This window comes from Pelodiscus sinensis, chromosome 5 (genome assembly GCF_049634645.1).
Source record: "Pelodiscus sinensis isolate JC-2024 chromosome 5, ASM4963464v1, whole genome shotgun sequence".
Classification (NCBI taxonomy): domain Eukaryota; kingdom Metazoa; phylum Chordata; order Testudines; family Trionychidae; genus Pelodiscus; species Pelodiscus sinensis.
Window position 1 is genome coordinate 121,138,831 of NC_134715.1, and position 27,196 is coordinate 121,166,026.

General features: G+C 37.9%; 1 protein-coding gene across 7 annotated transcripts in view; it reads left to right on the forward strand.

Moving 5' to 3' along the window:
* The window catches only part of CTBP1 (C-terminal binding protein 1), a 378,668-nt gene that overhangs the window by 200,673 nt on the left and 150,799 nt on the right, over nt 1-27,196 (forward strand). Inside the window, exon 1 of one of the 7 annotated variants that reach the window (XM_075930927.1) lies at nt 14,629-14,650. The exons of the other annotated variants lie outside the window; for them this stretch is intronic. Coding sequence (XP_075787042.1) covers nt 14,644-14,650 — 7 coding nt within the window. The 5' untranslated portion in view covers nt 14,629-14,643. Of the gene's footprint in view, nt 1-14,628; nt 14,651-27,196 lie in introns of those variants that run through there. 7 annotated transcript variants of the gene reach the window in all.

Here is a 27,196-nt window from a genome sequence, read left to right on the forward strand (position 1 = left end):
GCTAACTTTAACAAAAAGAAAAAATGCATTGTAAGCAAAAGCTTTCAGGCCTTCTTTAGACAAATGACATATGATGGATGCCATCTTGGGCAACATACCAGGATTCAACCAGAGCCAAAAGCACGAGCAACTACAGCTTGAGTTAAATAGCTATAGCTCTGTAGCTAGGGACTGCAGTAACTCATACCTTCTGTGGATCAGCACAGAGGGACGCGTATGTCACACCCTTGTCATTATACAGTGGGTTATACAGTCTTTCCTGTCTCCCCTTTATTTTTTTTTAAAGCTGCATTCACAGCCTGCTCAGTGGAGTATTTTGAAAGCTCACATGGTGGGAAGTCCAGTGAATTTAACTGAGATATAAAATCTCTATTATTTCACATGAAACTTTGAATTCATGTTTATTTATGAGCCTGTTGATGGTCACTATATTGCTGAAGAGAGGAATTACTGAGTGCTGGACTTTGAAATTATTTTCCATTCTTTCATTTGCAGGTCTATAGTAATACAATAATTGCACTTGTTTAGCTATTAAAAATGAGAGTGCAGTTTGATAGCTTTTCTCAATATTTATTGGATATTTTAATGTAATGTATTCTGATATTAAATTTTTCTATACAGTTATGATGTAAAATTGGGCTTTAATGCTCTGCACCAGAAGGTCCTCAAACTGTGGGGCATATCCCCATCGAGGGGCACGGAGGAAACATCCGTAGGGTGCGGCAAGCTAGCCCCCATAGTGGTGGGGTGGGAGCACTACCGGGTTCCTTCTTGCCCCCAGCTTTGCTTGAGTTCCACCCACAGCTGTGTCTCCTTCTCCTGGTCCCACACCTCACCCCATCCTCATCCATGGCCACTGGCCAAAGTTTCATATCTGGCCAGGGGCCAAGGCTGGGGGCAGCTAGGAACTGCATCTGGCCGTGAGCTAGCTGTAGCTCCGCTCCTGCCCCAGGCTTGGTCCAGTCCCATCCCCAGCTGCTGCTGCAGTCTCAGCTATCTTACCCCTGCCTGCATTCTACCCTCAAGAGTCTCGCCCCACTGCTGTTTTTGGGAAGGGGGCAAGGACAAGGTTATGGGAGGAGAACAACCCCCAAAAGTTTAGGGACCAGTGCTCTGCATTAATGTACACCCTTCCTGAAATGCACTGAGCTAGATTTCACTTAAGGAATTTTACCCCTGCTGCAACAAATTGATATTTTTTACTGGATTTCTCTTTTGAGCATCATAAAACAGGTCATTTCAATCACAGTTTATGGATATTTAAATAGAACTTGAAACAAGATGATGACTAGAACTAAAAGATAATTTAAGTGGATAGTGATAGTTTCTTATTGTGGTTTTTTGACGAGAGACTTTTTTTTGCTCACTTTTTAAATTTAAGGGATAATAGTTGTCCACAAAAAATAAACTCCATTCAGTAAATGCCTGTATGTAAGTTGTATAATCAAGTAAGAAATTGTCCTTTTCTCTATTTTCATCAGAGTTAATTGTATTGTAATTTTAAGTTAGTAATATATTAGGGTAAAAACATAAAAACTACTCTAGAAATGTAAGGAAACCTCTTACAAAATGTCAAGGCATTTAGAAGTTTTACTTTAAAGAAATTGGGAAAGAGAATAGTTTAACTTTATTGACTCAGGGTAGCAATTCTGTAACTTAATACCGTTTCTGTATCCATGGAGGTTAAACTATACACACAGAGGAGTATTTGCAGTACAATAGAGTATTTGCATTTTTTGGAAAGATTAGTAGGAGAAAGCTTTTCTTTTTGTTCCCCTTAAGGTTTGAAAGTAGTACTTGTCACTTTCCATGGGCATCTGGGACAGTAATGACAGCAAACAGCTAAATTGTAATAAAAATAGTTGCCTCAAGGTACTAGCTTTAGCTTGTTGCATGCTTGTCTTATTTCCTTTTTTTAATGTGATTGTTTCCCAGTAGTAATATTTGACTTCTGTGCAGAAAATTATGCAATTTTTAAAATTCATATTTAACCATGGATTTTTGAGAGGAAAACCAATTAATTTGAGTGGTGAACGATGTGTGGCAGTCTTCAAATGTGGTGTATTAAACTGTTCTCATTATAGTCTAATCAGAGGTGATTATTTATGTTTGAGGTGTTAATGCAAATATATGGTAATCCCAAAAGGGAGTATTCTCTAAGGCCAAAATTCAGCAAAGCACTTGAGCACATGCTTAACTTTAGTGGGACATGAGTGCTTTGGTGAATAAGGATCCGCCGCTAAACCAGCGCCTAAATGAGCTATGAGTATTCTGATACTCTATTGATTTGATTTTTAAAGTCTACTCATGCACTGTGTGTGTTCTCAACTTCTTTTGTTGACGTTTTCTGAGAGGGGGGGAATCTAGTGAGTCACTTTGTTACCGCCTACCTCCATCATGATGGAATCGTGGCTATGCTAATATGGGTGTCAGCTTTCTAAAATGATCAGCCTTGTAGTCATTCACCCTTGTCTACACAAGGAGTGATTTCAAAATAATTCCCCTTATTCTGAAATAGCAAGTGGAGCATCCACACTGCCAAGCCCATTATTTCAAAATAAGGGGCTGCTTATTTTGGAATAATAACTTCTTCTTTCCATGAGGAATAACACTTATTTCAAAATAGTGATATCAAAATAGTGATAGTGTGGATGCTCCACTGCTGCTATTTTGAAATAACTACTCCCTAGAGTCATTCAGAGAAATTACTCCCCAGTGCATCCTGGGGCTCTAAATCAAGATAGTACATCCAGATTAAGAGAGCCTCCTCTGGGCTTTGCCAGCACTCACTTTGCCTTGCAGGTTGACAGAAAGTGCACCCCAGTCCCGAGTCCCTTTGAATCAATTCCCTGTATTGTCCAGTCCCTTGTCCACTCACCACTCTTGGAAATACTAAGTCTGGTGTTCTGCAAATAAATCAACATATAAAATTCCGCTCTGGATCAGCACTTTGCATAATATCACAGCACTTGGATATTGCAAATTGGTGTATAAGATTCAGCTCTGGATCAGCACTTTGCAGAATATCACAGCACTTAGATATATTTATAGTGAAAACAAGAATAACTTTATCAAAAGTTCAAATGATTCTTAGGGCACCTGAAACCAAATGGTCACACAAGACAAAATCACAACATACTTTCTAGAGAATAAGTTTAACTAAAATCTTCAGAGGGGTAGCCGAGTTAGTCTGTAACTGGAAAAACTTAAACAACAAATAGTCTTGTAGCACCTTAAAGACTAACAAAACATGTAGATGGTATCATGAGCTTTCCTGGGCACAACCCACTTCTTCAGATGAATGGAGTTATTAAGGTCCAGTTTTGAAATAAATATGGGATGGGGGGGGGAGGGAGAGAAGGAAAAAATGGAGAAGAAATAGTCAATTAGAGTGTTCACGCTATATGAAGCTGATAGAGAATTTGCAAATTGTTCTTAAGTACCCATTGTTTGTTATTATGTTATTAGGATGTGGAATGTAGTGGGCCATCCAGCCAATATGTTTATTCTTACCTTTGTGATAGGAATCAAACCTATAAATGAAGTTAAGTTCCAAGGCTTCCCTATGTATTTGGCTTGTGGAATTGGCCTGAAACAGTATGGTGACTTAGAGATTAATTAGTGCATACTCAGGCAAGTTAAAATGTTCCCCAGCAGGTTTCTGTGTGTTACCTTTTCGGATATCTGATTTGTGTCCATTAATTCTTTCCCATAGAAACTGCCCAGTTTGGCCAATATACGTGGCTGAGGGGCATTGCTGGCACTTGATGGCATAGATCATATTAGATGATGTGCAGTTAAATGAGCCTCTGGTGACTGATGTGGTTAGGTCCTGTGATGATATCGCTTGTATAGATGTCTGGACAGAGTTGGCATCAGGGTTAATTGGAGAGATGGATTCCTGGATGATTATGATGAATTTGTTTGAGGTTAGGGTGTTTGTAGGTGAGGATTATCCTGTCTCCTAAGGCCTATGAGAGTAAGGGGTCATTTTTCAGGATAGGTTGTAGATTGTTGATAATTCATGGACACACTAATTTACTATTTCTTTCCCTTTTTCCCCTTTTCTCTCCCCACATCCCTTATTTATTTCAAAACTAAATCTTTAATATCTCAATTCATCTGAAGAAGTGGGTTGTGCCTATGAAACCTCACGATACTCTCTACATGTTTTGTTAGATTCTGAGGTGCTACAAGACTATTAGTTGGTTTTTAAGTTTTTAACTAAACTGTTAGTTTCCTGTCTAGAGAAATTTATCATATTCGGCATCTTTTGTAGCTTTTCAGTCCAGGGTGGCTGAGATCTCCATTTTCATGAATGTACATGTATTACTCATTTACTTCTTAGGTTCATGGGGTTGTCATTTTTGCCTTCTTATAGCCCCAAAATTCATTGTCTGCACTCAGAGACAGTGTAACCACCCTTGCCTTGTTTTCCTATGTGCTGTTTGCATGTTGACTTTACATCTCTTCATTGTCTTCATTTGTAAATAGGCATCCATTGTGCTAATTTACAACACTTAATTTCCATCCCAACAGTGAGACATGTCTGACAGAAAATCTCTTATTTCACCGCTGCTGGTGACTTGTACCTTGATGTAGACTCCAAGAACAAATGTTCAGTTTAGTCACACAACTGCTTATGAAGTATGGGTGTTTACATTTCAAAACATTATTAACTATTTGCATTCATGTAAGACCCCACTTCACCGTCTTTGTTGTACCAGAATGTAGTTCAGATTCAGGACATTCCTATATCCCCATTGCCACTTGGCATTAAGGAGTTCTTGGATCACATTAAGAGTTGAGAAAGTAATTACTTATTTATTTTTAAAAGACTTCAATGTAAGTGGAGTGCTGCAAAAAAAGCTCTTTTGATATCACTGAATATTGTGGGTTTAATCAGCAAGAGTTTCTGACCCATTTAATATTATCAATTCCTGAGAGGCTAAATAGAGATATTTTGCTCAAAACATTAAACATTTTTTCTTTATGCATTTTAAAAATCTTAGCCATCTGATCTTTTAGGCCAAGTTATAAATACAATTGCTGGCAAAATATGTTTTTGTTCTTTGCAAAAAATAGACAGACATTAAAATTACTGCAGCAAAAATCAATACCAACTAGTCTCAGCTTTGTTGCCATTTACCACCATCTGAGAGGCACAGCAGTGGGTGCAGGAGTGTTTTGCAGTCTCGTCACAGGATATTGCTTTGGACATTGTTGCTGAGGTGGCAAAGTGAAAACACATAGATGTATAGAAAGAAATAAACATGACATTTCAGTGATTTGACTTCTACCCAGTGAACTGCAAATGACTCTGAGATAGCTATTTACCCAAGGAAAGGAGCCACTTTAATATGTAATCAGGCCTCTGCATCAAGGAAGTCCATGGAAGGTGTGTAAAATCAATTTTTCTGGGTTCATGACAGTGTACAGATTGCCATAATGTATCAGTTCAGACCAACATATCATAAGCTTTGTTGAGCCTCAGCAATTAGAGATTACAAAATAATGTCAAGGGGCTAGCACAGAATCTTGAGTCCAACGATTTAATTAAAAAAAATCAAACATTATTATGCACTACATGGTTTTCAGAGTTCATACAGATAAAGTACAGAATAAGAGGATTTTATCTAAAAGGCAGATCAGTGCCACTCAAAGGCATCTTCATGTATTCATATAAGAAATACAATAAAATATAAAAATATATATCATATCTGTCTATCATAGTCTATTATTTTGATTAATAGCATACTTCAGTTATATGAAACAAACTATTTTGAAATTTGTAATTTTATAATTTTGGAAGTAGTCATTTACAGCTTTACAACTTTATTCTCATGGCATGACATTTACAGTAACATAATTTGGTAGATTTCATAGAATTTATTGTAAAATCTGTTTATGTGTGTGCAATTTGTTGTTTGGAGCACTTCTGTACAAATAGAAAAAGTGGTTAATCATTTACCCCTTATTTGTCTTTGCAGACAGCAGGAAAATTCAAAGTTATGATTTTTTTGTGAAGATTGAATGCATAGCAGAAAAGTAGACTCTGTGTTAATGATGATACATGTCTAGGAAAACCCTTATGCTACAGTTGGCACATTTTCTGTTGTTTGCATGATAATAAATGGTGCTTGTTTTCCAGTTAATGTACCTTGAGATAGGAAAAGTAATATTAACTGGAAAAAAACTTTCTAATCAAGGGGTAATCTTTGATCATTAATTGTGTTAACTAAGAGGCTTAAAGACTGCAGTCTTCCATATATAAAATGACTGCTCTATTGTACTTAACAGAATTGATATCTATTTGTGACAAATGTTGGGATGCTCTTTAATGATTAGTAATATTGTATGTGGATCTGTCACTTTTCATGGTGTGTGGTATGAAGGGGTGGATATTTCCTTTTAGGGAATCTGTCGGGCTAGCAGACCCTTGGGAAACAGAGAAATGTCCCTTTGTAATGGGTCACCTAATATTTTATACTTAAGGGTCATTAAGAGACACTGACAGAGGACATAATGCCTCCTAATCCACTCTGATAGGAAAGGCCCAATCCAGTCTGAAAAAAAAGGAATCCGATTTATGAGGCACAAACACACTCACACCAGAAGATATGGGCTTGCTAGGAGAATGTTGGTCCTGTTCTGCTCCTGTAAATTAATTATCTAATTCAGTTTGTAGGAAATTGTAGAATTAGGTGAGATTATGTCTAGGGACAAGGAATACAGGTGATACATACAGAATGATGGACTTTATCCTGGAAAAGATTTAGGGACTACAGTGACCCCAACAACTATACATGATCTTCCAGTGTGATCCTGTGGCAAAAACGGTCCAATGTGATCCTTAGGGGTACTGGAATATTGTGTACAATTCTTGGTTTCCAATTATTTAAAAGGAAGTTGCAAATACAGAGACAAGTATTGGAGGGCTAAACAAAATGCTTGCAGAGTTAGAAACTTAAAGAGCACAGTCTGTTTAATTTATCAAAAAGAAGATTGAGAGATTACATGATTACAGTGTGTAAGTACCTTCATAAGGAGAAAACATCATGAAGGCAAATCCCAAAAGTATTATAGCTTTCTTGCAAGAGGAGCAGTACCCCCAACTGACCTCTGGCTATTTCCTTAAAATGGTTTAGCTTGATATTTAGTCCATGTCCATCAGTGGTAATCTGATCACACTACCAAACTTTTTGGTGACTATGTGGTTGCCAATCATTTACAGGCATTCCTTGGTCTTTTGTAGAGAAAATAACATTTATTTAATAAGTTTGTCTTTGCTGTAGCAGAGTGAAATAAGTAGAACCAATGAAGCCAGATACATTTACATGAGAAATTAGGCATCAGTGTTTAATAGTGAGGCTGTTTGACCACTGGAGCAAACTACTAGGGGAAGTGGTAGAATTTCTAACTCTTGATGTGTTTAGATCAAGACTGGATGCCTTTCTAAAAGATGCACTTTTGACAAACACAAGTTATTATTTAGTCACGTTCAAAGTATTGGGCTCGGTACAGAACTAACTGAGATATATAAGAGTTCAGACTAGGTGATGTAAAGGTCCCTTCTGGCCCTAAAGTCTATGAATTAAATACACAAGCCTATTGTTTTAAAATGCCTTTTTATTTAATGTTTTGTTCCAAGTATTACATACACCAATGTTGTTGAAAAAAAACCATTGGTCATTATATCACTGAGTGCAGGTTTCTGAAGGGAGGAAGTGTAAAGGCCTAAATCCAGTTGGTCCTGCAGATGAATAAAAGGTTGGCATGAATGAGGTAGTGTACCAAGACCTTAGTCCGAGTGGAAGAATCATTAAGCTGAGATGGATAAGGATAAGATCAGAAAGAGGAGAAAAGCAGCTAGCCTGTAATTGTGATATCATTATAAACATTTTATTTTATTACTCGCATCACACTATGGAATACCCAATCCTTGACCAAAAAAAAAAAAAAAAAAAATCCTTGTAGATGGGAGGGGAGGCATTTTTTGCTCCAGGATACTGTGGGTTTAGTTTAAGAATTGTATTTCAGTCGCTTGTAGGACAGGGGTATTACTACAAAAGAAACACCCGTGGAGAGAAAAAAAGATGTAGGGATGGGTTGGTGTTACTAATTAGGTACATATAGAGAGAGTTACACATGAAGAAAATAAGATCATTTTCATAAAGGGAATAAAAAAAATCATACTCACACAGCATGAATCAGTACAAGTAAAAGGAATTCATCAACTGTCCTGTTTGTTGCTGCTTTTATAGTGGTTTGCAATAGATGGTGAACGTAATTATTGTTTTAGCCTACCTTATCCGTAATCTGCATCATTGTTCTTAGCTGCAATTCCAATCTTTAAATCATATTGCCACAATGATCATTTAACGCCTTCTTAGAATTCTCCACCTCCCCCGCTGCCCCAACAGCTAGCTTAAAAATGGTCTGACCTTTAATCATACAATTTAAGTTATATAGAATATAGTGGCTTATAATGGAAAATAAAAAATTCTATTATTTTCAGCATCTAGCTGATGACTGAATGTTGTTGAATTTCCCATCTTGATGGCTCTTGTCACTGAAATATCAAACCTGACTTGGGAGTTCAGTTAGTACGATTGTTTCTGTAGTATTCAGTGCACTGAAAAACCCTGAGGGTTGACATGGGATAATTTTTCCATTTCAGCTGGTTGAATGAACTGTCTGAATCCTTATATTTTGGAAGGAGCCAGCTGTTACACTAATTCTTTCATATGTTTCAGGAAAAACTGCTTTTGATAGACATTTTTATCTATAGAGTCTGTTCTTGACTTTCCTTCTGTTCCTTGAAAAGGAGTCTGTTATGCAAAGGTATGATCATGCTATTCCTTGAATACAGTTGGAAAAGGCTAGTCTCCATGCCTAAATCATTTCCTGAGAGAAATGATGGAAAAATGTAGGTTTATCAAAAAACTTTTTGGCCTTCAGTTACTCCATCTTTATTACTAATTGTGCATGTTTACTCTTTGACATTCTTCACAACTGTTGACTTATTGATCACTTTTTTCATACCCGAGTATACAGATTTTACTTTATGTCCATGAGATATGACCAACTAGTGCTTGTAATCTTTAGTCTTCTATTCTAAATGGAACGCTTTGTTTATTCTAATAGTTTGTGAAACCCTACCATTGGGGCCTGAAAACAGCGGACTCTTGTATCCAAGAGCCTCCTGGAGGAGAAAAAGCAAAAACACAGTCAACCCCCTACACGAGCACACTAAAAAAATCCAAAGGAAACTTAAAAGGGGTTTAAAAAAATTATTATTAGCCAAGATGGGTAAGGGTGAAAAACTATATTCTGAAAGATCCCTAGCCTCTGTTTGCCAGAATCTGGGAATGAGTGGGGGATGGATCACTTGGTGATTACCCATTCTGTTCATTCTCTCTGAAGCACCTGGCATTTGGCATGGTCTGAAAACAGGATAGTGGTCTAATGGGTTATTGGTCTGACCCACTATGGCCAATCATGTTTTTATCTTTTTTCAGCCTTCCTTCCATTTGGACATTTTGGAACTTGTAGTTCTTTCTGTTAGAGTCTGTTTTTCTTTTGGAGCTCCTGCTGACCTAGTGTAAACATTCCCTAGAAAGCTTCAGAGAATAATGTTCCCTAGATTGTGCTAAACCCTCAGTTTTTCCTTCCTGGATACAGCTTCCCTAAAGAGAGTTGGCAATTTCTTTGTTTGTCAGGCTTCCCAAGTATTACATATTTGGAAAGATTCCTTTTCCACCAATGTTTTTTCCATCTACATTTTATCTTTAATGATTACTACTTTCAGTTATTGAAGTTCTAAAATTCTTGTAATGCACAAATCCTGAAATTTGTAGACTGAGCATCTTATTTGAAAAAAACATGTAATACATTGCAAAATATTGCTGTATTCAATAGTGGTTTCATAAATAATCAAAAATAATTTAAAACAGAGACGCTAATCTGCATTTAAATATCATATATTGTCTCATTAACTGCCAGCTCTGCAATATAATAATCTTCCCTGAAACAATCACAGGGATTTCTCTCTAAACATAAAAATATTGTTATGAAGAAGGTGGGCTGGTTTGATGGCGTTGTGCTCTAATCAGTGTATAATCAAGGTAGCTTCTGTCCAACCTTCCTCACTCTGCTTAGCAGTGGACAGTAGTCCTTAGCTAAAAGAACTCTTCTTAGTTCTAGAACTTTCTTGAGAAAAAACTGCCAGTCTTGTGAAGTTATGTTAAATTTGTGGAGGTTTTTGATATGGATCATATACATGCCTGAAAGAAAAGGAATTCCCAAGCCATCATACTTGGTGAGTTGGTGGCATACGGAAAATGAAGCAGAGTCTCCCTCTAAAATCTGCCTGGGGAGAAATGGCAGAACAACCAAAATGGAAATAAGAATTACAGACTCAGTCATTTCTTAGTTTCCTCCCTGAGATGAGAAAAAAAAAAAAAGATCTATTAGTTAAAATGCATAATGGTGGTTCAGAAGGGCTGAGTTCTGTTCCTAGCTTTGCCACAGACTTCCTCAGTGATTGTGAGCAATTCAAGTGATCAGTTTCCCTATCAGTATGATTAACATTGTAATACTTTTGTACCTCTCATGGGCTTTTAAAGTGTGGAAGACACAGAAGTAAAGAAGATGAATAATTATTCATAGGACTCATAGCTGGAAAATCTTTTTGTAGTCCAGCTTCCTCTTCCTCATTGTACAGTGTGGTTTGGGAATAATGTGGTGAAACCAGTAACAAAGGTGTTTTAAGGAAAATTAATTCTAAATGTTGCTCCAGGATAACATAATTGAATATGCAAGCTTCCCAAACCTTCTTTTAAATATTCACTGACAGCACTGAAAATATATAAATCTGCAATGCCCATTTATAATAACTCAAACCTGCTACTTGAGAACACTAGTCATATACTGGATGGTTTGACTTGGCTCATCAGGTAAATCATAAAGAAGGAAAGAAATCTCGCTACATACATATATATTTGCCATCTTCTGTGTTTGTTTTAGGTAGAAGACTTGTTAATCAAGGTTAACCTGATTTTCTTAGCAGCCTGTGTATCTTTTTGCATGTTTCAGATATTCAGATTCATAAGTTTCCGATTACTGCTAGAAATATTAAAATAGCCTAGCTAATAAACTTTTTGGATATCAGTTTCCTTTGGTTCTTAAGAAATTAGCACATTGACAACTGTTTGGAAACATGCTTAGCTTTTATGCAGATATTACTCCTAAAATCTGTATATGTAGATAGTTTTTCTATACGACCTGGTCTACGCTTAAAATTTAGATCAACATAACTATAATCCTAAATGATATAGCTATTTGGACCTACTCCTGGCATACAAGCAGGTAGGTTGATGGAAGAATGTTTCCACTGAGCTAACTACTGAGGCAGGGGAAGGTGGGTTACCTACAAAACCCTTCTGTTGCGCTAAGCTATGTCTGCACTATGCGGTTAGTGTGGCATAACTGCCGTGCTATTTCTGTGCTGCTGTAGTCCCTATAGCATAGAGAAGCTGTAAAGGAGGTTTTCAATGGTGATTACCTGAGGGATTAACAATATCAACCTGAGTTATGGGAGCCAGGTGCACACTTTCTCTTTATGAATGAGAATTTTTGCGTTAAAATGAAATGAATAACGAATTAAATTTCACTTAATTAGCCATGAATTAAAATCCATTCAGTTTATGAATTAGAAGCACAATCTTATGCTTGAAAAGTAGTTTTAATTTGTAGTACAGACTGTAGATTTGCAGGAATCATCAGAGAATAACTTAGATAATTGTGTGAATGTTTATTAAAAACAAATAAGAGCCTTGAATATCTGTATAGTTCACAGTGAAGATTTGTTGGCTCTAAGTTTGGCATGAGTATATTTGTTTATATTCAGTGATCCACTAAACTAGTGAAGAGTGATGGACTAGTTTGTCCTCTGTATGTTTCAGAGGTAGATACGAACCAATGAGAACTGATGTTTTGGGCACTCACTTCCTGGCTTTTTACTTTTTCCTCTCATGGGGTAGGGGTTTTTTGTCGTTTTTTTTTCTCTTGCTATGCTGGAGGAGGTCAGGGTGAAATTTCTCTGCCATCTTTTTCTGTTGTATATTTGAATCATTTAAGGCAACTTATTTTTTTCCAAGTGTTTACATTATCTACTGATCTTTGATGAGTTTGATGAAAGAAGTGCCCGTAATTGTGTCACACGCAAAAAATTATTTCACGTCCTTTTACCTCCTTTTTCTAATCATGTTTGAATAAGCAGAGGATTTTCACTCTGATTTTTGGGGCTTTCTTGGCTTTTTCCGGAACCATATATGCTGGAGATTATTTAAATGTCTCAGTTTAAAAAAATGTTCAGCTAACAGAGCAGTTTCCTCTGAGCAAAGGCAATTCCAACCCACAATTTGGAACAGGGTAGATATGTACTAGAGATGGCATCTTAGTTGAATCAGGCCTAATTAGCTTCTTTCAGTTGCCTGAACTATGCCCTTTTTGCTTTCCCACATAAATGACATACACCACATCCTAAAATCCAACCAATGTTTCCTCTAATTTTTTCCATCCATGTACAGAATAAATTTTTTGCATGCACCATGGCATGTGTGGATGTGCACTACCAGGAAAAACACATGCTGCCACCTGTGGGCACTCTGCTGATCAGCTGGGCAGCATTTGAATCTCTCCCTGGTGGCAGCACAAGAACTAGCTTACACGAACACTGATCACAATCATATGACTAGGAATATGTTTGATTCCATGCTGAGTATGAGTATTAAACAGAGAAACTGCTAAATCTTCTACCATACTTCAGACATTACTGATCTAGATGATGGCAATACAAATCTCTGGGACTTGGAGCAGCACATACACTACAGTTCTAATCTTGTTTACATTGATGAAGCTTAAAATAGTAGTTAATAGAATCATAGAAATGCAGGAATGGAAGGGCCCCTTGGCAGTCATCAAATCCAAGACCAAACAGACTTAGACCAGTGGTTTTTTCATAAGCAGAGCCCTGAAAATTTTCAAATAGAGTTGCAGACTCAGAGATCCTTGTACCATACCTTGAAAATCACTGGAAGATGTTTGTCTAGCATGTTCTTAAAAATCTCCAATGATATGGATTCCACAACCTGATTTGGAGGCCTGTTCCAGAGCTTAACTATCTAACTATAGTAACAACGTTTTCCTAATAGCAAACTCAAATCTGGTGCAGATTAAGCCTATTACATCTTGTTTTATCTTCAGTAGACATGGTGAACAACTCTTCTTTATAATACCTCTTATCAGTTTGAAGACTTGCTGGATCTTTTTTCCCCCCAAGACTATACATACACATTTTTTTAAACCTTTCCATACTAGACAATTAGCCCGTCATAGGACGGGATTTTCAGGTCTCTCCTCCACGTCGGTCTTCTCTCCTGAGCCTCTGGTCTCTCACACCATATCTCTTTCTCTCTCTCTCTCTCTCCTCCTCCTACGGCCTCCCCTTCTCTCTCTCAGCTCTCCTCTGCCTTCTGCCTCTCTCGCCATCTCTCTCTTTCTCTTTTCCCCCTCCTGCCTCTCACTCTCTCTCCGCTCTCCTCTGTCTCCATCAGGGATGCACGCTTGTCCATGTCCCTCCCCCTGGCATGTACATCACCATTCCACCCCCCGTCGCCTCCCGTCATGGCACTCGGCTGACTTCTGCGCTGCTCAGCTGGGCCACCACGGGGGAGCAAGCAGAGCAAGCGGCCATTTGGGCTCCCCCGCGGTGGCCTGGCTGAGCATTGCAGAAGTCAGCTGAGCGCCACAGCGGGAGTTGAAGGGGGGTGGGGCGGTGACGTACATGGCCAGGCCCCACCCTCTGGCGTGTACGTCTCTGGCCCATCCCCTTCCCCTCCCGACGGGGCACTTGGCTGACTTCTGCACCACTCAGCCAGGCCTCCACGGGGGAGCAAGCGGCGCAAGCGGCCATTTCGGCCCTGTGTTCCTCATGCAGTACGGGGGTGCTGCATGGGGAGCGCAGGGCCCAAATGGCCACTTGCGCCGCTTGCTCCCACGTGGCGGCCAGGCTGAGCGGTGCAGAAGTCAGCCAAGAGCCACGGCGTGAGGCGAAGGACGTGACTCAGGCAACAGCACTGCCCAGAGGGAACATCCAGGGAAGCAACAGCACCTCCCAGAGGGAACAGCCAGCATTTTGGCATTATAGAGTTACAGACATTGGGCTACTATATATATAATAGGTCAGGTTTTGTGAAGTTTTTGTCATTTTGTGTTCCTCTCTTCAGGATTCTCTCCAGTAATAATAATAGTTTTTGTAGATGTTCTGCACATCAGACAATGTTACAAAGTTAAGGCATAAAAGTGAAAGGCCTATTGGACTATATGAAGATGTCTTCCTCATAGTTCCTGCTGGGTGAAGAAGACACAAATGATTTGTTTTATCAGGGCTAAGGTTTCTGTGTACTTAAGTTAGTCTCCTGTGTTGTAAAAAGGATGGGAAAGTGAGGACTTTTAAAGTCTTTGTAATGTTTTGCACTTGAATTTTCCTAACTGACTTACATTTTTCTCTTCTGTAGCGCTTCCATGATCTCAGTCTTTGAGTCCCGTGTCTGATGGTGGTTTGTCTTTGGTAGTTGAATGGAAGGTCAGTGTTTTCATAACACAACTAAATTTGCCTGCCATTATGCTTTGCCCATTAGCTCCTGTAGACTATTTGATACATTTTTTAGTCTAATAGGGGGGAGAAGAACTTTGATTGCCTTTCAGTCCCTTTAAAGGGTCTTGTTTCATTTGTGTCTAGGTACATTTCCCAATGAACTTGCATTCTTGATTGGTAGTTATTGTACCCCAACTGTTTATTCAGTGGACACTGCCCAAAGGTTGAAAATCTCTCTCTCTCTCTTTTGGCAGCTTGAATTGGAAAAAAAATAGGCATTCCATTTGATATTTAAAATGTTGGCTTACAGCAGAAAGAAATGGAAAAGACATATTAGATCTTCAAGTCCATAACTAAGGCAAACTGTAGGAGTTTCCTGTTTAGCAGATTAAATATAAAACTGTAGCACCTTTTGCATCCAGTCTCTTGCTGACTGAACTAACATAAAATTTAGACAGTATAATTTAGACACTGCATTATACTATCCTCATCTGATGTTTCATGCATCTGCTTGCAGGGCTCTCAGTGGTGTATAAACAGATGTTACCAAATCACTAATGTGATGTGTGTAAAGCTGAGCATACAGATCTGCGCTGGGAAGTTTTGTACTGTTTTAAGTATAAGAGATTCTTCCTGAATATATAAAAAAAACAATTAGTCCCGTGCACCTTTAAAAACTAAGGGTATGTCTACACTATGGGATAAAGTCGAATTAACATATGCACTTTTAGCTACGTAGCTGAAGTCAGAGTAGCTTAACTCGGCTTTTGGAGCTATCTACACTTCAGGAAGTCAAAGGAAGAACACTCTTCCTTTGACTTCCCTTACTCCTCATGAAAGAAGGGTTATCGGCATTGACTGGACTGCCCCTCTCACTTTGACTTAGCTGTCTTAACTAGACTGCTAATTCGAACCTGGAAGATCGACAGCTGCATCTTCAATCTTCCTCTGTAGTATAGATGTACCCTAACAGATTTATTTGGCCATAAGCTTTCATGGGTAAAAACCACTTTGGCAGATGCATGATGAAGTGTTGTTTTCCCACGAAAACTTATGCCCAAATCAATCACACATACCTCCCACCGTCCTCAAGTATGAAGAGGGTTTTATCCACAAAAGCTGATAATCCTATATATTTTTGTTAGTTTTTAAGGTGCCACAGGACTCCTCATTGTTTTTGTAGATACAGACTAACATGGCTACCCCTCTGAGATTCCTGAATATAATCAGTAGCATTGCCAAGAGAAAATTGGAGAGAATCTAGTTATGTTGTCTTCTACAGTAGATTTACCAGACACCTTTCTGTATGATGAAAAGTTCAGGTACAGTCATTAATAGAATCTCAAAGGTTTCAAATATTGGCTAATGTCAGTGATAATCTGTCGCAATTTCCTTGGGCACTGACTCAAACAGAACAGATAAATCATTTTCTACTGTTTAATAACTATATTGTAATCCATTTTCTTCACTATGAAAATATGCTATGAACATCTCATGATTGATATGAATCCTCTAGATTGTTGGAACTGCAGGAGTATATATATGACACATACACTAAGTAGAGCAAACCCCAAAATAAATCACTAAATGTGGTAAGAAGGTAATGATAGACATACAGTAAAGCCTGTGTTATGCTGCACGCCTAGGGATTAGGGCATGCCAGTAACCTAAAAATTCTGGTTATCTGAGGGGGAGGCAGGAGCCGTGTGGGACCTACTGGGGGGCATGGGAGATGTGCGGGGGCCAGGATGTGGCCTGCTGGGGGGGGGGGTGAAAGCCGGGGGATGAGGGAAGGAGATGGTGTGGGCGGGAGCTGAGGGGGGGCTGACCTGCTGGGAGTGCCAGGATTTGCGCGGGGAACCGAGATGCTTGCTGCTTGCCCTCCCCCAGGTACATGCTGCATGCTCGTCTGAGGGGTGGCCCGGCACTTAAAGGGACAGTTTCCTTTTTTTTTTCTTTCATGGCATCAGAAATTTGCCAGTTTCTAGTTTTCCGGATACTTAAGTTCCAGATAGCGCAGGTTTTACTGTATTTAGAACATGCTTTAATGAAGCCACATGACTCCATACCAAGTGGTAATGTGGACATCACCTAGGGAGACACAAAGAGGGTAACATAGAAAAACATTATGGAGAACAATAAAGTAAAAAGCCAAATCCATCGGCATGACTCACAGAAGCCTGAATAGACCAGCACAAGACCACAATAAATGTTGAGAACTGGTGGCTGCCCTTTGCACTTGCAGTTGCAGGAGAATAAAGGAAGAAGATACTATTGAGCATGTTGTCAAGCTTCATTGTTTCCATCTCTTTGGCAATTTTGTAGTCAGAATTATGCAGGATATTGTAAGTGTATAATGGCTAAGGCTGTAGTAACAATGACACTCAGTAGGATCAGCACTATCATAGTTACTGAGTGAGCTGCACCATGGAACTCTTTTTTTATTATTGAGCATACTCCTCAGTTGACAGGCTTGGCTTCTGCACATCACCCTGGGTGGAAGTATGTGGTCCAGCCACACTTTGAGTGGATAGCTTGGCTTCAGCCTGCCCGTTTTCCTTTGAGGTTTATTACTTTTTGCTCTGCATGCTGTATGTCTTAGAATGAAAGAACGCGCTTTCAAAAAAATTATTTTAAAGAAGCTGGTTTTGGGTCACTAACCAGTTACAGTCACAGGCTTCCAGAGGAAAAGGCTTACAGGTGCCAAAGTGAGTCAGCCACCCCCCCCATTTCCCAATTGTATTAACCTGGCATGCCCAGTTGCACAGTTCAGGGAGGAAGTAGGGTAGGTGTGAACCACTTTTCCAAGGCATTGATCCTGGAGAGCTTGAGGGTGAATATTGTGACAGAAGGTAGTACAGTGGAGCTCTGTGGTCTCCCTTTAAAATTGCTACTGAGCAGCCACAGCAAGACCCATCCCTTGTCAGTATGGCAGGGGATTAACAGAATGTCATACCTACAGAAAAATGCCTGTATTTCCATGGAATGAATTCTCTTCCCTATGAAAACCCACCTTTCTGCATGGCTGGGATGAGTTGTGGCTTCAAAAATCTGTGTTTCCCTCCCCCCACCAAGACCTTTCCCACAAAAGTATATAGTTTCAGGAAAACTAAGTGGAATGCCTTTTTTCAGGTATGTGTTTGTGCACTCTCTCATACACATTCACACTCTTTGGCTCCTGCAATTGGTATTTTGGAACCAATATTTATTTTATACATTCAAAATGTTTTCTCACATTTCAAAAATAGATGAAACATCACTTGCCAAGTGAAAATAAAGCAAATATAGATTTTTCTTGAATGTTAAGGGCTAAACTTTCACATTTGTCAATCTAGCTGCTCAACTTGTGCCTGTAATTTGTTTTACCCACAATTTTGCCATTGCATTCACAGTCAGGTGCAAATAATGAAAAATGGACATCTAAGTATACTCTGTGCGTTAAAGACTGTGTTTGAAACTTTTTATGGAATTATCAGTTTCAGTGCTTTTCCATGCATAACAGTGAAATGTGTATCCTTTCCTTTTTTGAAAACAGCTTAATAGCCAGCTAGATTTAGTTCCTTAATGCATAGTTGCATGGATTTTTAAGGTTGTCATAGAAAAGGGAAGTCAGACCTATGGTTGCTATACATGGACAATCACTGAAGATAATAGTGATAAAATTTAGAGATGCAGTAATTTACCACATCCATGAAAGAAAAGTCATTCCTAGTTGTCAGTATATGCAAGTGAGGAAGATTATTTTTATTTTATATTTATTATGTTTGAGGGAAGGGAAATGTCACACTTTCTGGGTGTCTGGTTGATGAGTCTTGCCCACATGCTCAGGGTTTAGCTGATCGCCATAATTGGAGTCGGGAAGGAATTTTCCTCCAGGGTAGATTGGCAGAGGCCCTGGAGGTTTTTCGCCTTCCTCTGTAGCATGGGGTACAGATCACAGCTAGAGGATTCTCTGCATCTTGGGGTCTTCAAAGTATTTGAAGGCTTCAATATCTGAGATATAAGTGAGAGGATTATTCTGGGAGGGGTGGGTGAGATTCTGTGGCCTGCACTGTGCAAGGGGTCAGACTAGATGATCATAATGGTCCCTTCTGACCTATGAGTCTATGAGTCTAAACTTTATTCTACAGTATAATATTTTTTAACTAAGATGCTAAAATTACCTTCAATCTATTACTCTGGTTGTGTTTTCACATTGCATAATCAACAAACTTTGCTATTGTAATAATATATTTGCTATATATAAAACTCAAAGTTCATGCTGCTTTTCAAGTCTTAGAAATGAAGCAGATAAACCTCTCTCTGCAGCTTTAACTCCCATACTGGCACAATTAATGCTTGTTAGTAATGTGGCGTTTAAAGATTTACAGTGAACAATAGAAGTGTAACTAAAATTACTATATGCACAAAATGTGACTGAATTAATCTTGTGCTGAAAATAAGCTCTTAGATTTCACAAGTTTTTGTAACTTTCATAAATGATTTCTTCCATTCACATTTTTCACAGTTTATTTATAATTATAATTTAAACTCATGGGTTTCTAAAATCAAAGGGTAATTCAACTTAAACAACCAAAATATTTAGCTACATGGATTTGTGTGTTTTGTATTAAGGATAGAAGAACACATTGAAGTTCCCCCAAAAGAATCTGCAATAGGCTGCAACAATTTGTGCTCTACGAATTTTTCTTCTGTTTTTCTTTTTGTTTCCCTCTTTTTCTTTCTCACTTCCAGCACTATCACTCCATTTTCCACATTCTGGTAAGCAGAATGTGAATTTAATAATGTTTGTGTTGAATTTTTCAACCTATAATTATAGAGTTAGGTCGAATTTAATCAAAGTGAGTTTTATTTAACAAAACACGTAGATGGTATCTGGTCACCTGAAGAAGTGGACTATGCCCATGAAAGCTCATGATACCAACATGTTTTGTTAGTCTATAAAGTGCTACCAGACCATTTGTTGTTTTTTCCTGTACAGACTAACGCGGCTATCCCCTGAAGCTTCTGAGTTTTATTTAACTGCATTTTGAAACCTTAGTGTTGTGTTAATTCCCCTATTTTTAACATAAAACAGAAACAAAAAGATGTGAGTAACCAAAAGGCATCTTTACATAATATTCCTTACCTAAGGAAAGCCCACCTCAAGTCTGATTATCAGTGTAATGTTTCACATTCTCTGTGTTAAGATTCCTGTGAAACACTAAATAGAAAAGATTCAGTGCTTTAAAAAAATCTCAAACCTGTTTCTAAAGGTAGTCCTAGAAAACAAATCAAGTGTAAGATTTGTAGGCTGAGCCATTTTTAATTGGATAAGCACAATTTAAGGTAGACTGTATTCTATTTCATTTTCACTCATAAAACTAAAAACTATCTGAAAATATTCTACTCAAACTTTCCAAAAACCTTCAGGGTTGAGTTGAGAAAAAGCTGTCATGTTAGGCCCTCAAACTCAACTCTCATCTGCATTCTGTTGGTTTTTCTCTGCTTTCAGCTGAGAGACGCTAGAGCTGGAGCCTGTGTCTTTCAGAAGCCAAGCTTGTTGCTTAGGTCCAAAGTCCCCTCTACCTCTCCTGAGGCTGAACTACAGTGAATTATCAGCAAAACAGTCTAGGGACAAACAGATCTTTAAGAAAAGCTTATTTAGACAATAGAGTGAAAAAAGCAGATTAAATCTAAAGTATACCATATTAAATTATTTCTGGTCTAACTCTGGGCAACATTGTGACTAGATTAGATATAGTCTTCCAGTTACAGGTTTAACTACTGTGTATCTTCAAGAAGATTTAACTAGTAACTACTCAAGCGCAAGTCATTCCATCTTCAGGTTACATCCCACTTTTGTTAGAATCACCGCCTCAGAAGCCCAGAAGCCCATTTCTAATCAATGTGTGCACTTCTGTGTCCTCCTTCTTTCTCTCATGTCTGATTTATACTCCTAGCAATCTTTGAAGTTACTTTGAAGTGTTATATATGACCCTTATATTACCATAGAAGCTGCATGTTTTCTATAGAGTCATAAATTCTATTCATATTCTGTTTATGTAGATGCAGTATCTAATCTCTGTCTCTTTGCCAATATTGGAGACATTGTATAATATGTGTAATGTAAAACGTATCTACATGCCCTGTCCAATCAAGATTTGTTTTTTTCAATTTCCTTTCAGCATTTCAAAAACTCTTTAAAGCTGCCCAGGTGTCAGCTTTCCTTTGCATCCCTCTGGGAGTGAATAAAGTGAATTTGCATGTTAATAGAACCATCTCTGCAGGGGGTCATCAACTATCTTTCTCTGAAGTATGCAGTGTAGTTGTAGCCATGTCAGTCTCAGGATATTAGAGACACAAGGTTGGTGAGGTAATTTCTCTTATTCGACCAACTTCTGTTTGTGAGAACAATGAGGAGTCCTGCAGCACCTTAGAGACTAACAGATTTATTAGGGCATATGCTTTCATGGGTATGCCCTAATAAATCTGTTAGTTTCCAAGGTGCCACAGGACTGCTCATTGGGTTAAACTCACTTCATCAGATGAATTGGAGTGGAGGTTACAGAAGCAGGAGCATATACAAGAAAAAAGTGCCACTCCTCTGAGACTTCTGTTTGTGAGAGAGACAGGCTTTCAGGTAACACAGAGTTATTCAATTCTGGGAAAGGTACTCCCAGCATCCCAGCAAAACACAAGGTGGAACAGTTGTTTAGCATAACTAGTTTCAAGGGGTAGCCGATTTAGTCTGTTACAGGAAAAAAACAACAAATGGTCTGGTAGCACTTTATAGACTAACAAACAAAACATGTAGATGGTATCATGAGCTTTCCTGGGCACAGACCACTTCTTCAGATGACCGGTCATCTATAAAGTCTATAAACTGCTACCAGACCATTTGTTGTTTTTTAGCATAAGTAGTTAGCACATATTGTCAGCCATAAAGCCATACTCATTGTCTATCTTAATTTTAAAGTGATTAAATTTTAATTCCCTGTATACTGTTAAACAAAATAAGTTTTATCAACAGTCAGAATCCGCCCCATAATGCAAGCATGGAGAAATGTCAGCGCCAGGAGTTTAAAAAGATTATAATATTGAATGGAACTCAGCCATAACTATTGCTTCCATTGCCACAGAATCTATTATTATGTGTAACTTTATTCTTAACAAATAATGCACCAGCAGGTTTTGCTTACTTTACAAAAAGAAACACACACACACTCTCGTTCTCTCTCTTTAAAAATGTGCCATTTACTGGCTTGAGGAAATGTGGGTTTGTTTTAGTGGATTCTGCAATACAGAATAATACTTATTCTTTCTGAAACCAAAACTGGCTTAAAATCAGTCTTTTCTCTTGTGAAATTGGAATTTAAATTCCAAAGTTAATTTTAAAAATTGTTCTAAGCCTAAAGCAAAGTTGCCAGTGTTCATTTATTAAATAGATTTTCATTATTGAAGGCAATGCTGTGTTCAGCAGGATGTTAATGCATTGTTAGAATCAAATTTCATACAGGTCAGCCTAACCAAGGACAGGTCAGAAGATATCAGCTATTTAAGATGATATATAATGTACTCCAAGCTTTTTAAAAATAGTCCTTTATTTTCTGAATTGTTGGCTGATATTTATCTTTCCTGAACAACCTATTTCTATTTTCAAAGTATACCAGAAGCAAATAGTAAAATGTATATATATTTTTAAAAACCCTGTGGTTAGCATGCACATGCCCAAATATTATTATGATGAGTATAGTATAAGAACCTGTATATAGAGCCCTGCAAGTCCATGTACCATTTTTGCAGATTGTGGATCAGATTCAGATACAAATTTTGTATTTACAGAGGCTCTACCTATATAGTTGGGTGGAATAGACACAAATTATTGTGATAATGAAGGTGATAGTATTTATAATGCAGTTCACTGGGTAGTTTTGCAGAAGCAACATGATAGCTGCTTTAAAATTTTTAGTACTTGTAAGTTTTAAAGTGCCATATTTTATGTGAGTGATTACTATTGTTCTCACTTAACATTTATATAATAGTACTCTCTGACCACCAGTCAGGATCAGAGCCAAGAAGATGAACAGTACAATCACATAAGAAGATATAGTAACTGTTTCAGAGCTTACTGTCTTAAAAAATAAATGAATACAAATATCAAAGAAGGATGATAGTGTTAACCAAAGTTTTCTGAACCTAGAACTCTTGATAACTTTTACTCTTTTGAAGTGGTGTCAGGAAATAAAGTAAGGGGCCCAGCATATCCATCTAATAAGTGGTTGGCATAAACAGTATAAACAAGAGTATCTTCACTTAAAGGTTTTACTGTATGTAGTATCCACAACATAAACACACAAGTAACAGGTTTAAAGCACCCCAAATCAATACTTACCTAAAGGTCTGGAGTAGTGTTCTGGTGTTCAGTGACAGTTTTCCAATGATCACCTGCTGGGGGTCTTGAGACACCTCCATGAAGAGTCCACCTAATTCAGACCTTTTTCCACTTTTTGTACATTGTTAATGTTACATAGATTGCCAATCAACCCCCCCCCCCCAAAAAAAGGGGGGGGAGGGGGGAGATCAACAAGAAGTTTCCAGCCCTTAGTTGAATAGATGTGGTTTTGCAAGAGTTCACAGTGTTATGGGCACTGACACACACCAGAAGTCAAATATAAATACACTTCCTCCTGTTTTTCAAAGCTGCATATTTCAGCAGTTCAAAAGAAGCAAAACAGAATGGTACAGTTCATGCTTACTTCTTGTGGTTATGCTTCCTCCCTTTGTGGTCTGCCTAGTTATGGTAAGGTTGTGGTAAAGGCCTACTAGCTTTGCTAGTTGTGACAATTAATGTAACAATTGACATTCCAATTACTTGCAGTGGCCTAAGCATTTTGTTCAGCTGTCAAAATCTCTCCCTACAGTACAATTAAATATATACATTTTATGTACATATGTACATTTGATATTTTTTAAAATTATAATTTGTTCTATCTATCCTGTCTCTCAGATTGTTGCGATACCAAACCTGTATCTTCTGAGGATCTGATCCATAATTTTTCTGAGGCTGAACCATTTCTGATTTGCATGTTGAAATGATACATAGCTTTTACAAAGACATATATATATTGGTCCCAAAGAGGCATTCCAATTAATTTTTTAAATGTACTTTAAGTTTAACTTTTTAAATACAGCTGTTACATACATGCATGGGGAAGAGCACTAGCTTCACAAAATTCCCTTTAATGCCAAATGTTCCTTCAGTGTAGAATAAAACCCTTATATAGTCAGAAAGAATGAAAAAAAATATTGTGAGCTGTTTGGACTGGGAAAACTATTAAGTATGTAAACACTTCTTGGTCAGCAGGCTTGTTTGGCATTGGAGCTGGCTGGCATTTTGGAGCCCCAGATTAAAGAATAATCTCTATACTGTTGCCTGTCATATTTAAAGGTTTTGTGGAAATGATAGATTTGATGAGAATTGCTAGCCATACTAGTCTCTTGGCAGACACTCTGCCAGCTGTTTGTGGATTATTACTAACTTCCTGCATGGAAGCCATAGATAAGATGCCTTCATGGCAAATAAATATGAGTAGGCAATCGTGTAAAAACAGAGGTAAATGGTAGGCTCTAGAACGAAGATAGTCAACTGAGGATTTCGATCAAAACTAGCTTTAATCATGAGGCTGGGAAAACTGGAAAGAGTTATTAACTAGATGCCAGTGCAAGGCAGTGCAAAATAAGGAGATAAATCTGATGTTTTGAACATTGCCACTGTTCCACTTACTGTACAATGCCTTATGTTGTGTATATATGTTACTCTGTAATGCCATTTTATATTTTTGACCAATTATTTTAAAATATTATTAGTTTCCGGGCTTGACAAAAGGGCATATTTAAAATGCCGCCCATCATGAGTGGTTTTATGTAATTTGCTATTATTCTGGAAACTTGGTGCCAGATTCTGCTACTATTATGCACAGTTCATAGTGCCTTACTGTACAAGTTTGGCCCACTTGTTTCAGTGGGACTATTCATGGAATCAGGTACAATTAAGCATTTCCCATGGGTGCTCCACCTCTGGTCTGCCCTGAAGCTCCAACCCTTCTCACTGTCCCCACTCCATTCCCTCCCTGAGATCTCTCCTGCCTGCAACTTACTCTTCTGCACCTGCCCTCAGACTCCTCCCTGTGCCACTAAACAGCTATTTGGCGGGGGGCTCTGTTCAGCTGTTTGGCAATACCCCTGATTAGCTGATTGTGAGTGCCTCCAAACAGCTAATTGGTGGCACCACCCAACAGTCTGGCTGATGAGTGCTGAGCAGCTACTATTTTTTTCTATGGGTGTCCCAGCCAAAGAGCACCCCCAAAGTCAGCACCTATGTAACTCATCAAGAAAAGGTAGCACAGAATGTGTCATTTTACCGAGAAGTACTTTGCTACTATGGCCCTCTCCAAAAATCTATTAAATTATACTATAAATGTGGTGACAAATTGGAATGAAAACATATATTCTATATTAGAAATCGCTAATTGTGGTATTATAAAATTGCCAATTGCAAAACATAGTTCATATGATGTGACTGAAGCATCTTATTCATTAAACTCTGACAATACATAGCTAGATATCGCAGCAATTAATTTTCTTATTTTTTTAACAAACAAGTGTGTATAATAGAAAAATATTAGTCTCAAGAGAAAGGTTATTGTTTTCTGTCAGAAGCAGCTACATAATTATAATTTAGAGGCGTAGATAGATCTCAAAATAGACAAAGAAATAACTAAGAATTTTATTTGAACAAAAAATCACACAAGCTCTACAGGAGTATCAGTATTAAATATCTTTTTCAGTACCTTAACTAAACTCTTCTCTGTCCTTTTGCTAAGTGATCTATCTGTCTTAATATTTTTCCTATGTCTAAGTTCCTGTCTCTTAATGGCATCCTAATGCATTCTGAATTGACACATTTCACATCATTTAAACTCTGCTTACCTGTTTATCATGCACAGGTCATACTTCAATAAGTGAAAGTCATTTCAAGGATCCTTTTGCTATTTGTCTAATTCTCTGTTGCTATACTATAAATAAATTATTACTATTCTGGTCAGTCATTTTACAGTTTTGATAAACAATGTGCTCCATCCGTCCCCCAGTTCCCACATGCATAGCAAAGTTTTGAATGTGTTTTTTTTTGTCCTGCTATTCTGTTTGTCAGCTTAACATGATATTAAAAATTGGAAACTAAATTGTTTTTGTACAGCTGTTGGTGGCTTTATAAGAAATGCAAAGATGACCTGGTTAGTGTGGAATCTAAGACAGTTGGAATATCAAGTCAATGCTTACTGAGGCTAGGATTATATGTCATTCAGTCTTGTCAAAAATTCTATGAATATTCAATGAGGATTTTAATGTATTGTCATCAGGGAAGCAATTTCTATAGAGTCATATTAAACATGTTGTCATCTCTTCTGTCTAAATACATTGTTTTGTCCATGAAGTGACCTTAGGCAATTTTAAAGTGGTCTCATTTTTTTCTATTTGTCATACACCAAATACATTAATTTTACCTAATAGGAATAAAATCTAATAGGGGACCTAATTCACACATATAGGGTGAAGCAGAGTTCTTATAAATAATCAGGATACAATACACATATAATCAGCATTTGTCTTTGTGGTGTATGTGAAAACAAAAGATCTAAGATACAGTTTGGTAGTGTAGTAGTTGTATTAGTAAAGCTTCTTAGTAAAAGTTATTATCCGGGTGGTGTCTATTGATTTGGCTTCACATACTCATTGAAGATACTGGTGCTTGCACATCTAAATAATCATGACTACTTGTTTTGTAAATGTGTGTTTGTGTTCTTCCGCTTTCTCTGTCTATTCCAGCTTCTAATTTGCATAGTTCGGGATACACCTATTTACTTGTGAATTGATTATCCTGAAAAAAATGATTATACATCAGGCAGAGTATGTATAGAGAAGTTTATTTTACCACAAACACTAATTTTCTTGAATTGACAAATGTTATGACTATACAAGTTATCGGCCTCTATAGCTCAGAATGCCAAGATTATTTTTAAGGGAAAAAAACCAGTATATACAATGAATGGTGATTTTTTTCGCAGTAGAGAATAATAGAACACTCAAACTGGAAGGGACCTCAGGAGGTCATCGAGTCCAGTCCCCTGCCCTCACGGCAGGACCCAGTACCATCTAGACCATCCCTGATAGATGTCTATCTCACCTGCTCTTAAATATCTCCACAGATGGGAGATTCCACAACCTCCCTAGGCAATTTATTCCAGTGTTTAACCACCCTGACAGTTAGGAAGTTTTTCCTAATATCCAACCTAAATCTCCCATGCTGCAGTTTGAGCCCATTGCTTCTTGTCCTATCCTCAGAGGCCAAGGAGAACAATTTTTCTCCCTCCTCCTTGTGACACCCTTTTAGATACCTGAAAAGGCTATCATGTCCCTTCTAAGTCATCTTTCCATACTAAACAAGCCCAATTATTTCAGTCTTCCTTCATAGGTCATATTCTCTAGACCTAT